Source organism: Engystomops pustulosus, chromosome 4 (genome assembly GCF_040894005.1).
Source record: "Engystomops pustulosus chromosome 4, aEngPut4.maternal, whole genome shotgun sequence".
NCBI classification, from domain to species: domain Eukaryota; kingdom Metazoa; phylum Chordata; class Amphibia; order Anura; family Leptodactylidae; genus Engystomops; species Engystomops pustulosus.
The window spans coordinates 202493751-202507970 of NC_092414.1; the positions used below are offsets into that span (position 1 = coordinate 202493751).

The 14220-nt window shown below is 44.3% G+C and overlaps 1 protein-coding gene and 1 non-coding gene across 6 annotated transcripts in view; both read left to right on the forward strand.

Moving 5' to 3' along the window:
* LOC140125758 (LIM homeobox transcription factor 1-alpha-like) overlaps positions 1–10263 on the forward strand; it is a 105626-nt gene extending 95363 nt beyond the window's left edge. For 4 of the 5 annotated variants that reach the window (XM_072144623.1, XM_072144624.1, XM_072144625.1 and 1 more), the window contains 6 exons: positions 1662–1894; positions 2151–2302; positions 2548–2625; positions 5236–5353; positions 5463–5615; positions 9806–10262. In XM_072144623.1, coding sequence (XP_072000724.1) covers positions 1662–1894; positions 2151–2302; positions 2548–2625; positions 5236–5353; positions 5463–5615; positions 9806–9942 — 871 coding nt within the window. In that variant the 3' untranslated portion in view covers positions 9943–10262. Of the gene's footprint in view, positions 1–1661; positions 1895–2150; positions 2303–2547; positions 2626–5235; positions 5354–5462; positions 5616–9805 lie in introns of all 5 variants that reach the window. The other variant, XM_072144627.1, reaches the window with a different exon arrangement.
* A 1990-nt stretch (positions 10264–12253) lies between these two features.
* TRNAV-AAC (transfer RNA valine (anticodon AAC)) lies at positions 12254–12326 on the forward strand. Its single transcript has one exon. It is a non-coding gene; the product is annotated as a tRNA-Val (tRNA).
* The last annotated feature ends 1894 nt before the right edge of the window (positions 12327–14220 follow it).

The following is a 14220-nucleotide window of genomic DNA, read 5'->3' on the forward strand; positions in this document are numbered from 1 at the left end:
GACCTGAGCGGGGAAGCGACACATGCAGGATATCGGCCGCACGATCTTAGTGAATCACAGTACAATGTATTGTCATCAGAAAACACACTTTCTGTGAACTCCAGTGACTCTGTCAGTAAATGTGCCCCATTGTGTAGATTTTTATGGGCACAGTGTCCCTTAAAGGGGTTACTTCGTTTTGAGAATCCATTTTCAAATAAATGGTTTCACTTATTCAGACAATAAATGGAGCAGAAGATTCACTCCTTCCGACTCTACACATTACAGCATTGGGCTGACCGCAGACATTCAGAACATTGTAGGGTTGATCCACCATCAATCATCTACGGATAGCCTATTTCGGGTTACTAGGATTCTAACAGGACACTCTTAAGTGTTTATGGTTCTCTACATATTGTTGCCATTTCTTTGTACTTTTTGTCACGGGGGTTTCTGTGAACGTTCTGCCATGTATGAATCCAATGTCACTTGTATATACAGTAAGCGCTGTAATAACAGTTCTTATGAAGTCATCTCTCTGATCGTATCCATTAAATGGCTGGCACATCTCCAGGGGTAAATCTTTACGGTGGGTTTACTAATGTGTTGACCTTCATGACCATGCTTTTCCCGAGTACCTGTTTAGTAGCTGCAAACACACAGGTGTCATATGTGTCATTAGCTTTTGGCACTGAGACTGAGAAGACAGACAAGTCTTTGTAGTGGGTCACAGTGGTGTCGCTCTGGACACTTCCCTTTACAATGGGCTCCACATATTGTTGTAAGTCTCATAGGTCAAGCAGAAGTGTGAGGCATCCCTACAACACCACTAGCAACTTACTATTGCCTCCTCAATACTGCCAACCACATGATAGTATGGTTACCTGCCTTGTAATAAGCTTACTTAAAGGGGATGGTCACTTATGGCAAACTTTAACAGGGTAAGTATGAGACCCAAATAGAGTCACCCATTTATACTTGCCCTGCTAAAGTTAGATGTTTGCCCCCTGGGAGCCATGGGTAATGTGACCACCGGACAGCAGGACATTTCATGCCTTGCTGACTAACGGCAGATGTAGGGGGGGGTGTAGTCGTTACTGTCTGTACGCCCCCCACCATCATAACCTCTCCCATATCAGTGGTTGGAGGGGTGTACAAATATTTAAACAACAGCTTTACTGGTGGGTAGAGACCGAGCTACTGTGACTTATTCCTCCCCCTCCCCTCTCCATAGAGTGTCTGCGTGGTCACCACATTGAGCTTCTATCTTGTTTCTTTCGATACAGAATCTTTCAAAGTGAAAAGCAGATTAGGAAGGGAAAGGGAGGGTGATAAGAGCCAAAGTAAGTGTGCATTCAGACAGCCGTGTGCTCACCGGGACCTGATCCCAGGCAAACACAGGAGGCTCAAGCCTTCCACAGGCAACCGAGCGTCCACGACCACCCAACTCGGTCATGGTGTGGTGAGACGTCGTGTGCTCACCGCACTGTGATTGGCAAACTGGCCGTGACCTCGCCGCAATTGCTACAACCAGATCACGGCCACAATTGCGGCTGTCTGAATGAGCCCTAAGAAGAGAAGGAAGAACTTTCCTCTGATAAAATACATTTTAATGTTTCTTGTATTTACTTAATTGTTGATGAGAAGTTGGTGACCATCCACGTCTTCATATCTCTATCCAGGCTTTTTGCTACTAAATGCAACAGCTGTCTAAAGACGGTGATGCCCTCAGAACTCATCATGCGCGTCCTCAATCACGTGTATCACGTGGCCTGCTTCTACTGCTGTGAATGTGAGCGAAGACTGGAGCGAGGAGATGAGTTTGTGTTAAAAGAAGGGCAGCTGCTGTGTCGTAGTGACTACGAGAGGGAGAAGGAGATGCTCAGTGCCTTCAGCCTGACACCCGCTGGATCTGGTAGGTTGCTGGTCACCTACGTTGGTATAGTAAGGTCCATGTATGGGGAATGTGTGGCCATGTGGCATTACATAGTCTATCTATCAATGAAATGTCCTTGCCATCGCTGGTATTCACAGTGGATGGAGCTTGAAGAAAAGCTCGCTTCTCAATGTAGTATCTGAGCTGAGTTGCTACATCACGGTCTTGAAAAAGCTCACGAGATCTTTACCGGCAGGTGGTAAGTTATATGGTTTGTAATATGTTTTTCTTTCAGTGAAAAGTGAAGATGAGGATGGAAGTAACGGCAAAGGAAGCGATGAAGCAAAGGATCTTAAACGATCCAAAAGGCCCAGAACAATTCTTACCACCCAGCAGCGCAGAGCTTTTAAGGCGTCGTTCGAGGTGTCTTCCAAGCCTTGTAGAAAGGTACTGACCATTGTAATTCAGCCTCTCAGGATGGCAGGGTGAAAATGGCTGTCACTGGTCATGTGAGATGATGAAGGCTTCTATATTCATCTCCAAAAGGATTTCAATATTCCCGATCCTCCTTTCAAGGGACGGCTCTTCCATACAATAAGTTACCGGGTGCTCCGGTCTTCTTTACTCCCTTCTTATAAATGCTGTGACACAGTTTATATATTCTATATTTACATGGTCTTCTTCTTTGGCAGGTGAGGGAGACACTGGCAGCAGAGACGGGTCTGACTGTCCGGGTGGTTCAGGTTTGGTTCCAGAACCAGAGAGCCAAGGTACAGATACAGGTCTATATTACAATCACTTGTATATCATAAAGGAAATCTACCATCAAAATCCATCCTGATAAACCAGGGACACTTACTCATAGATCCAGGCACCGGGGCTGTGGCAATCTTATACAGGCAGTGCCCTATTTAAGGACACCCAACTTACAGACGACCCCTAGTTAAAGACGGACCCCACTGCCCCCTTTGACCTCTTGTGAAGATCTCTGGATGCTTTACTATAGTCCCAGACTGCAATGAGCAACTGATACTTGGTCCTATTACAGCAAAACATTTTGAAACTGGGGCAAAAAAAAAAAATGTCTAGAACTACAATTATAAAAGATACAGTTTCAACTTACATACAAATTCAACTTAAAGGGAACCTGTCACCAGGAGACCCATTTTTAGCACTCCCCCAGTCCCCACAGAGCATAGTACATACACTGCCAAAGTGTTTTTGTATAAAAAATTGGTTTTACGGAAAAAAAGCTATGTTATATTGTACCATTCATTAGCATCTGCTGTGTGACTAGGCAGTTGCCAATTGGGAGGGGCTGGAAAGGAGCAGTCCCCCCCCCACCCTTGGGAAACATGTGACCTTTTAAAACATATGAATAACTCCCCTCACTCGGGATTGGCTGTAGAGGAGCAGGGGGTGTCGCTAAGCCAAGTGATGGGTGTTTTCATATATTTGAAAAGGTCACATGGAGTAGCTGAATCCCAAGGGTGGGAGGGAACTGCTCCTTTCCAGCCCCTCCCAATAGGCAACTGCCTAGTCACACAGCAGATGCTAATGAAAGGTACAATATAACATATCTTTTTTTCTGTAAAACCAATTTTTAATACAAAAACACTTTGGCAGTGTATGTACTATGCTCTGTGGGGACTGGGGGAGTGCTAAAAATGGGTCTCCTGGTGACAGGTTCCCTTTAAGAACAAACCTATGGACCCTATCTTGTACTTAACCCGGGGACTACCTGTATTTGTTATCCATGGCCTCCTTCTTTTTCTAAAATCAGCTTTTAAATTTATGCTAATGAGCCTGAATGGCTACCTCAGCCCCTCTGTGATCTGATTTCACAGGTTGCACTGTGAAGGAGCACTCCCCCCCCTTCCACTGTGCAAGACTACATCAGGCAGGTGAAGACAGTGTAACAGCCTGTGAAGGTACAGCCCGGAGGGGTTCTAATGCCCCAGAGCTCTTTTGGCTCATTAGCATCATTTTAAAAGTTGATTTTAGAAGGTAGGAGGCTATGGCTATAAGAAGATTACCTGGATCTATGAGTAAGTGCCCCTGGTTTATCATGCTGGATTTTCTTCCTCTAATAAACAACCCCTTCCATATGCTGACCCCTTGGATCAGATGGTTACTGTAGATGCATGATTCACAGACATGGCAAACAGCTACTAGAGCACATAGACACCTGAAAACTAAACAGTATATGGGATTGTCTAATTCTTGACACCAACTGATCCCCCATCAGTAATCTATATTAGCTAAAGGCTAGTTTAAATTTTTTTTGCTGTAATTGGACCAAGGATTATCAATAAAGCTTCATTACAGACACCTTACAGCTGATCAGTGCAGCCTGGGACTATAGTAATAGCATCCAGAGAGCTTCACCAGAGGTCACAGTGGGCAGAGAGGTCTGTCTGTAACAAGGGGTCGTCTGTAACTAGGGGTCGGGTGTCCTTAAGTAGGGGACCTCCTGTATGTGTAAGATAAAACCTACATGATATACATAAAGGCCTTCATCTTCTGGCTGCAGAAATGAGCTCCGGCTCTGGAGGACCCGTCCTGTCCTGCATTACACAGACATGAGCAGTATGTAATATTTATTGCCCTTGTGGTTGTGCCACAAAAAAATGAATGCTCAGATTAGACAATTATGAGGGGGTCAGAAGCGGAGGAAAACCCAGTGATGAGCTTTGTGAACCTTCTAGCGAGGTGTTCACGATGCCAACCTAATATCTAGGAGTGATGTGGCTTATGATGACCACGTGGACCTGAGAGAGGAGATCCACTCCATGACTCCATATAGACAGGGAAATTTAAGGTCTTTACAGTGAATTGGGGAATTTTTTCCATAAACACAATTACAGCAAAATTTTGTGTAGCCAAATCAGGGTGACACTACACATAGTTTATACTTGGCCTTGTCTTAAAGGGAGTCTACAATATCCCAATTCTCCTCCCAGGTGATACCACCATTCCTGTTCCACAGTGATCAGTCATTACAGACAAAATGCAGTTTTTATCTTTATGCTAATTAGTTTCCCTGTGCACCATGGGTGTAGCCATGACATCTGTAGAACCTTCTGTCTTATTTTTACACTGTCCGTTCCCACCTAGAAGCACTTCTATATTTTGACATGCACCATTGAACGAAGGTGTAAAAACGAGGCAACAAATGCATCAGCAAACTAGACACAGGAAAGTTCTGCAAATTGTATAAAGAGCCTTACTTACGGCTGATGTGACTTATGTAGCAATTAGGGAGCTGGTAAGCACTGGATTTTGTAACGGGGGGGGACTTCAACTTGGGTCTTTGCTGACACAATGAGACTATTGTAGCCCAATACCCTTAGAAATCCTATAAGTCTTATTTTCTCTAGATGAAGAAAATAGCCCGGAGACAACAGCAACAAGACCACGAGCAGCTGGCATCACAACGCCTGGGCTCCGCTTGTGGGAACCGCGGAAGTAGTAGACAAAGTAATGAAGACAGCGAAGGTGAGTGACAAGCATATCCACATGCCAAAGAACATGGAAAGACCAATGTGAATAATAACTGTGGTGTAACCCATAGACAAAGCTCTGATTTGTAATGTAATTATCTTAGATGGCAGCAGTGGTATAGAAGGTGTCATGGTGCCATATTCCCGGATACAGCAGCAGACGCTCCTTGCAATGGACTCAAGTGTCTACACCACAGATCTCTACCGGCAGAGTCTTACTCCTCCTCAGCTGCCCGGAGACCATTTACATCCATATGGTAACCAGACAGATCAACTTTCTCAATGTATATTCATTTCCAAGTCCTATATCCATTGAGAGGTCCAGAGCCTCCATTACAGGGATGTGTGAAAATTGGGAAATCGAGTCATCTCTACCAACAGTTTAAAGGATACCTACCATCAGGAGTCTTCCTATTAGTGTAGATCTGATGGTAGGTTCCTAGTAACCTTCCAAATCCTAATCTATCTTTCCCTAATCCTTTAATACTTTATAAAACAATCTACACTTCCTAATATACAATCTACACTACCTAATCTGCTAATTTTTTGGCAGAGTCTACTGGGTAGCTAAAGAGGCCAAAAATTAGCATAATAGTTAGATAAAGTGTAGATAAGGTAAACAAAAAAAAAGTATTATACAATTAGATGGATTAGGGTATAAGATGTTAGTGGATCAGGAGACAAGTGGGAGGAGCATCCTGCCCGTGAGGGCTCAAATTCTATATGGGAGGGAAGATATAGGCATGTAGGTGCTCCTGAACAGTTGGCTTTTCAGGTGACGTTTTAAGGTTTGGAAAGTGGGGGACAGACTGACACATTTTGGCAGAGTTCCGGAGTATGGGAGATGCAGGGGAGAAGTCCTGGATGCGGTTATGAGAAGAGCGGATGGTAATAGAGTAAAGCTGAAGGCGTGAGAGTGATAGAGATCCAGCAGAGGGCCAGGTTTGTAATACCAAGAGAACATAACATCTGCTGCAGGAGAGAAAGGTCAACAATGTCAAAGGCAGAGGAGAGATCAAGGAAGAGGAGAACACAGTAGTGTTTTTTTTGCCTTGGCTGACAGTAGGTCATCAGAAACTTTGGTCAGGGCAGTCTCAGTGGAGTGATTGGGTCATAAAGCGGATTGTAGTTTGTCAAGGAGCAAGGTGGACGAAAGTTAGGGAGATAGTTCTAGATGGACATGTTGTTCCAGGAGTATAGAAGCTAATGGAAGTAGTGAAATAGGGCGATGGTTCAGCGGAGTGGATGGGTCCAGAGATGGCTTTTTTAGGATGGGTGTGACAGTTGCATGTTTAAAGGAAGATGGAACAAGACCAGTGGATACCAAAAGGTTACAGAGATGAGTTAGGGCTGGAATGAGCGCAGTGGTGAGTTTGGGGATAAGAAGCAACGGAATTGGGTCAAGCGCACAAGTAGTGAGACGTGAGCTTGACAGCATGAAGGACTTTCTTGTCAGTAAGGGAAGAGAACTTAGTTAACAGAGAGGGGGGTTGTATATCCGGGGTGGGCTGCAGGGGATGAAGGTTGAAATTTTCCCTGATGTTGTCTATTTTGTTTTTAACCCATTACCAATATGTGGCTTAGTATTATGTCACAAGCCGGCTATGGTGGTATGGTGAGGGCTCACGGGCTAACAAGGTAGGCGTTTGCTACATATTACAGCAAACACCCAACGCGGATGTTAACTCTGCAAAACTGCCGGAGTCATTTTAATCCGGGCGGCGACCCGAGGCTGCATTGTGGCTCATTGTAATGAATACTGTGCAAAAATGCCATATACTGCAATACGGTAGTATTGCAGTATATGGTAGGAACAATCAGACCATCTAGGATTAACGTACCCTAAAGGGTCTAAGAAATAGCCAAAAAAAAGGGAAAAAAATTATATTAAAAAAGCTAATAATTCAAATCATCTCCCTTTCCCTAGAACTGATATAAATTATCAGTAAAAATTTTAAACATGTTATGCATCGCCGCGTCCCAAAATGGCTGATATATCAAAATATAATAACGGTTATTCCGTGCGTTTAACCCCGTAACAGAAAATAGCACCCAAAGTTGAAAATAGCACTTTTTTTTGCCATTTTGGAAAATATAAAAAAATTATATAAAAAGTGATCAAAAGGTCGTACAGACCTAAAAATGGTAGCATTGCAAACGTCATCAGAGGTCGCAAAAAATGACACCACCCACAACTCTGTACACCGAAGTATGAAAAAGTTATAAAACATTATAAAACCTATGCAAATGTACTATCCCTGATTCAATAAGTACCTGTGTTAGAAATGAAGACACCAATTTTTCCAAAAATGTTTTTTTTATTTTTCAACATACTCCCTTTTTAGCAATATACACTTCCCCCAATGTCCATCCAGCCTTTTTTTTTTAACCCCTCCAAAAAATAGGATTTGTCATACACATTACCATGGTGTAACAGCACCTTCTTTTTTGCCAAATGTGGCCGTGTCTCCTTCAATTTTTTGTCGAAGCGGTCCAATAACTCCCTGTAGTATTGTCCAGTGATTGTTCTTCCTTTTTCTAAAAAATCCATGAGGATGATGCCGTTTGCATCCAAAAAAAATCGACCTTTCCGGCCGATGGGACCATCTTCACCTTCTTTGGACCAGATTCAACTGGAGAAATCCATTGTTTGATTGTTGCTTAGTTTCTGGTGTGTAATGATGAATCCAGGTTTCATCAATGGTGACAATGCGACCCAAAAACTCCTTCGGATCTCGCTTAAATTGCTCCAAACACTGCTTCGAAGTTAACAGCCGCACCCGCTTGTTGTCCACCGTGGGCAATCGCGGCACCCATCGGGCCGACAAGCTTTTCATCGCCAACTTATCATGTAAGATATTAATTGCCGTTGCGGTCGACACACCCACGGCCTCTGCTACTTCGCACACTTTCGTTCGTCGATCAGCGAGTCTCATGTCGTGGACTTTTTGAATGATTTCCTCGGTAACCACGTCTGCCGGGCGTCCTAGACGCTCCTCATCAAAAACGGATGTTCGCCTGCATTTAAATTCGTTGAACCAATATCTAACTGTGGTCACAGATGGCTAGTGTCCCCATAACCAGCATCCGGCTTTGCTTTTATCTCCTTGTATTTTTTCCCATCCACCTTAGCGAAAATCACGAAACACGTCTTACTCAAATGGCTGCCAAATCCAAACTAACCAATCAACCGGTCTGCAATTTGTTTTGCCGCCGTTTGATAGATGGCAGCACACGATGATAACACCAACTTCCCTCAGGAACGCCCTCTGTCGTCAAACACGGGGACTTATTGAACTGCCCTCGTATTACTATTACTAACTTCACTTTGAAGTGCAATTTGTTACGCAGAAAACAAGCCCATACACGGCTTCTTACAGGGAAAGATTTTTAAGTTGGGGAGTGAAAAATGAAAACAAAAAAGAGCCTCGACGGGAAGGGGTTAAAGTGTGAGGTGAACTCTTCAATAGAAATGAGAAAGATTTTGGGGATGCCGGAGGACGTAGAATGGAATTAAATGTGGAAAATATTTGTCTTGGGTTGTGAGATAGAGAATATATGAGATAAATGAAGTAATCCTGATGGTAGATTCTTGATGGTAGATTTCCTTCGAAAAGAAGTCTTTCAGGGCATCATAGAATTGTATCAGATTGCTGGTTGGCTGATACCCAGCATCCCTGCCGATTAGCATGCAGATGAGTGCTGCAGATTCCTCACAGTCTACTACAGAAGTCTATGGAAGGGGTGGGGGTAGGAGTCACAGCAGCTAAGTTTCCACCTAGAGGGAACTGCAAATTTGCAGAAAAAGGCATACAATATAAGGCTACATTCACACTGCCGTATGGAGGACGTATATACGGCCGACGTATATAAGGCCGATATACGTCCCCCACAGACGGCAATGGGCGCACGGCGCCCTACGGGAGCGGTACGGTGCCGCACATGTGCGGCACCGTACCCCTCCGCACCCCGGAAAAAGATAGGACATGTCCTATCTTCACCCGTAATACGGCGCCGTGTGCCATAACTTCCTATGGAGAGGGGCGGGGGTGAGCTGCTCTCACCTCCTCTCCCAGTGCACTGCCGTTGCCCGCTACAGTACAGTGCGGCGGGCAACGACAGTGTGAATGTAGCCTAAGGCTACATAAAGAGGAACGTGTGCTTGCCTCGCCGTACCCAGGGCGAGCACACATTAGGACACATTAGAAGAGGTGGGATGGGTGCTGTCCACCCCTCCCCTCTCCATAGGAAATAGCTCAGCACGGCAATTCTTACGGGAGGCACGGCACACGTTGTGCTCATCGTACCACGGCCGGCGCCGTAGGATTTACGTCCACACATGGCTTGTCTGAATGGTGCCTTATTCTTCATGTGCACACATTGGTTTCTGTAAGGTGATGTTAGGTTCGCTCTAGTACAATTATTAATGTGTGTTTCTTCCTTCCAGATACTGATAATGTTTTTCATGACATGGACAGTGAAAGCATCAGTTATCTCGGCGGATCTCTACTGCCATCTTCTGATGCCCGAGCCGGACCCATCGATCGTCTCTATTCCATGCAGAGCTCTTACTTTGCTTCCTGACCTCCGCAGGTATCATAGTCACACGGGTTCCTCTTATTCCATCTACATCCAACATATCAGGACACACACAATCTCATTTATGGGATTATTTATGGACTGGAAGATCCCAATCATTGCCGCAGGTCATAGAATCCAAATTGTCAATGTTATTTATCTGGCTCCTCGATGGTCATAAGAACACGTTGCTCCTCCTGGTTTTTATGGCATGCCATGATCATTTTTTATCCCATATTCATGCGGACATCACTTTAAATGTAAAGTAGTGAACATTCTACGGCTGAAGACTGGGTTGAATAAATTAAAGATTTGGTAATGGCTGGGGGTGTTCGGTTGTGAATTTTTTTCTAGATGCTTCTATCTTAAAGTACATCTACCATCAGATTTGATGATGGTAGACTGTCCACACTTACGGGAGCCTTATCTTTTCTAGGGGATGGCACTATATTTTTTTAGTTCAGGATCAGCCATATTAACAAAAAATTTACTTTATAATTTATTTATAATTATGCAAATGAGCTTGTGGCACTCCAGACGACGTCACCAGAGCACCTCTTGGCTCTGCAAGCCCATAAAGTATGCATGTCCTCACTCTCAATATTCCCCCCTCGAGCCGCCCGCTGACGCACTGACAGCCAATGACATCACATCACCTCCCCTCCCCTAGGCAAGGTAAGAAACACATACTTGTGGACAGTCTACTAAATCTGATCGGACATTAGAAGACACGACGATGCTCAAGGCTGTGCAAGGGACTGCAACAAAACCACCATTCATGGGGTCCAGGAAGGAAAATCCATAGAGGGTATCCATTCCCAAACCAGGACTGTGTCCCTTTATTTTCACAAAGATCTTTAAAATGGAAATAATCCTTTTATTCCTCTGTGTTTTTGGTGTTTTTTTTCCTGCCAGACTTATCAATGGTTATACAAGAACTACAGTCTTCAAATTGAATTTATTGGGTAATTGAGGTGAAATGTAACACTCTCACTACAGTGTTATAAGAAAACCTAAGGTCACCTTCACACGTTAGGTTTGAGTTGCAGGAAGGAGGAGTCTCTCCCAAACGCAAACAGCAGAGAAACTGAAACACAATGGGGGTCATTTACCAAGGGCCCGATTAGCGTTTTCCCGACGTGATACCCGAATATTTCCGATTTGCGCCGATTTTCCCTGAATTGCCCCGGGATTTTGGCGCATCGGTGCTGGCATGCACGCGACGGAAATCGGGGGCGTGGCCAAACGAAAACCCGATGGATTCGGAAAAACCACCGCATTTAAAAAAAAAAAAAAAAAAAAGTGTCGCGGGGCTCGCGCTTACCTTCACTAGGAATAGGTCGGTGTACTTCAGGGCATTCCAGCGGGCCTCGGGGAACTTCAGCGCAGCAGCGACACCTGGTGGACGTCGGAGGAACTACCTTAGTGAATCCCGGCCGGACCCGAGAACGCGCCGCTGGATCGCGAATGGACCAGGTAAGTAAAATCTGCCCCAATGTCTGAACGCAGCCTAAATATGAAAAAGATCCAAAGTGAAAAAAGAAAACGGCCATTTTAGCCACTTTTTGTCTTTGCTTGATGTGATTTATGCTGCTCTGACCTGATAAACTGTCTCCATTGACTACATGTAGGTAACAGGCCTGGGAATATGACTAGGGGACTTTGGCTCTTATATTTTAGGAGGATACTCTTTCTCAATTCCAGCCCCACAGTAGTACAAAGCAAGGTGCGGTGCCAACAATCATGCCATGTGTTTTACATTTATAACTTGTCGGAAACCAGTGGTTGTCCCATGTTTATTTGTTAAAAATCGGATTGTCAGGGTCCAACTGCTGGGACCTCCACCATTCATCAGAAGATTGGGTTCCTCTAATTGAAGAGGTGGCAGATCAACGCATTCTTACGATTGGTCCTATCAATCCAATTGTTATTCCTTATCATGTGCATAGAGGTTAATCATTAAAATTTAGACAATCCCTTTAACTTAAAGGTGTTTTTCAAGATTTCGAAGCCAACTACAGGCAGTCCCCGGGTTATGTACAAGATAAGGTTCTGTAAGTTGTTCTTAAGTTGAATTTGTATGTTAGTCAGAACAGGTATATCTGGATTTAAAGTTTTTATGAGGCTTATATCCGCAAGATTTGCATCCTCATGACCTCAAAGATACAACGTGTAATAGGATTAACCTATGCAGAATCCTTGTGCTACGGGAGTCATATCCCATAACTGAGGTTTTGTTCTGATGATGTAGATGAACAGGTGTGGCATCTGTGTATGGCCCTTGTGGAGTAGACACATGCAATTTGAAGGCAGGCAAGTTTCTGTAGTGTAGTGGTTATCACATTCGCCTAACACGCGAAAGGTCCCCGGTTCGAGACCGGGCAGAAACATATTTTATTTTTGCTGTATATTAAATTGCTTGTGCAGGATATGGTCCTATGGGGTCTAAAACTAACAAATAACCTATTTTGACAGTGCACGTCCTCTAAAGCCTAATAAAGGCCACAGCCAGAGGCACCATGGCACCTCACTAATGGGCCTCTATATACCAAAGGAGATTGCAGAAATAGTGCCGTCAAATTGAATAATGAAATCACATGTTATTAATGAGGGAGCATACATGAACATGATAGGGGTGCCATAGTGGCTGTGCTTAGTATTGTAGCTCAGCCACATACACTTGAATAGGCCTGGGTTGTAAAAAGGCCATGGAACTCGGAAACAGCGTCCACTATAGCACCATAATTGCTTTTAAAAACGGAAACTTGCATAATTCTTGTTGCTTTAGTGGTACAGACAGTCCCCGGGTTACATACAAGATAGGGTCCATAGGTTTGTACTTAAGTTGAATTTGTATGTAAGTCGAAACTGTATATTTTATAATTGTAGATCCAGACAAAAAATTTTTTCCCCCCAGTTACAATCGGAGTTTCAAAATTTCAAAATTTGCTGTAATGGGACCAAGGATGGTCAATAAAACCTCATTACAGACACCTTACAGCTGATCATTGCAGTCTGGGACTAAAGTAAAGCATTCAGAGAGGTCACCAGAGGTCACAGTGGGCAGAGGGGTCCGTCTTTAACTAGGGGTCGTCTGTAAGTCGGGTGTCCTTAAGTATTGCTTGTATTTTAGTAAGAGGCAAATCCAGAATTATTTCTACCGTATTTACAGACAACCAACTTCACCGCCCCATATGATTTTGCATGGAAAATTCTTGAAAAGTAGGCATTCCAGCATTACACTGTGTCTCGGTTAGAGTGGTGAGCTCTGTGACATGGCTAATGTGGGGACATCTTGATTTGGTAACTGTGAGGGACACTGCCAGGGCTACTGAGAGAGGACTGTGATTTGGCTAATGTGGGGGGCACTGTGACTTGGTTACTGCGCAGACACTTTGACTAGGCTACTGGGGGACAAACTACCTGACACTGACTTGGCTACAGTGGTGAGCACTGTGACTTGGCTACTAAGGGGCACCTTGAATTGTCTACTGTGGGGGACACTGACTTGGCTGCTGTGGGGAGCACTGTGATTTGGCTACTGTGGGGAGCATCATGGCTTGTTTATTGTGGAAATACATGTGACTTATCACATGCTTCAGGTCGTCCAATTACACACTTGCTGTCCTTTATTATTTGAAAGTCCATCTACCAAAAAACCTTCAGTGATGTCACAAGCATGTGACTCATCACATGCTTCAGATCGTCCATTTACAAACATGCTGTCCTGTTCTGGCTTCATTGCCCTGAGCTGATGTCACAACCAGGAAGTGCCCACCCACAGCAGGAGTAGCTGAATCTGATGTCATAAGAAATAATGTTAACTATTCCAGAAATATCTCAGGCTGGGAAGAAGCCAGCAGCATGATACAGGTATCGTTGGAATTGTTGTCAAAGTCTCTGTCCAGCTGTGCTAAAACTATTTTTTGTCAGTGACTTTACAGTTACACTTTAAAGTTAAATAAACTCTTCCCCCCCCCCCCCCGGCAACTGGCCACCTCCAGCCATCTTAGACCTAAAGGTCCCTGCACCTGACTGGTTGGGGCTAGCCCCCTTCCAGACCTTGACTCCCTATCAACAAGACCATCTCATATGACTATGGAGGTACTCAAGCCCCATCTTTGACCCCAACCTTGGTTCCGGCGAGTTGCCTTTCAGGAGGATAGGCTTCCCACAGTACAAGACATGAAATCAGTTTTCTCCTCCCTGCTCCTCTTAAATCCTAGCAGAATGCCAACAAGAGATTGCCAGTCTGCACTCTGATGTTATTTCTTTAGCAGCCAG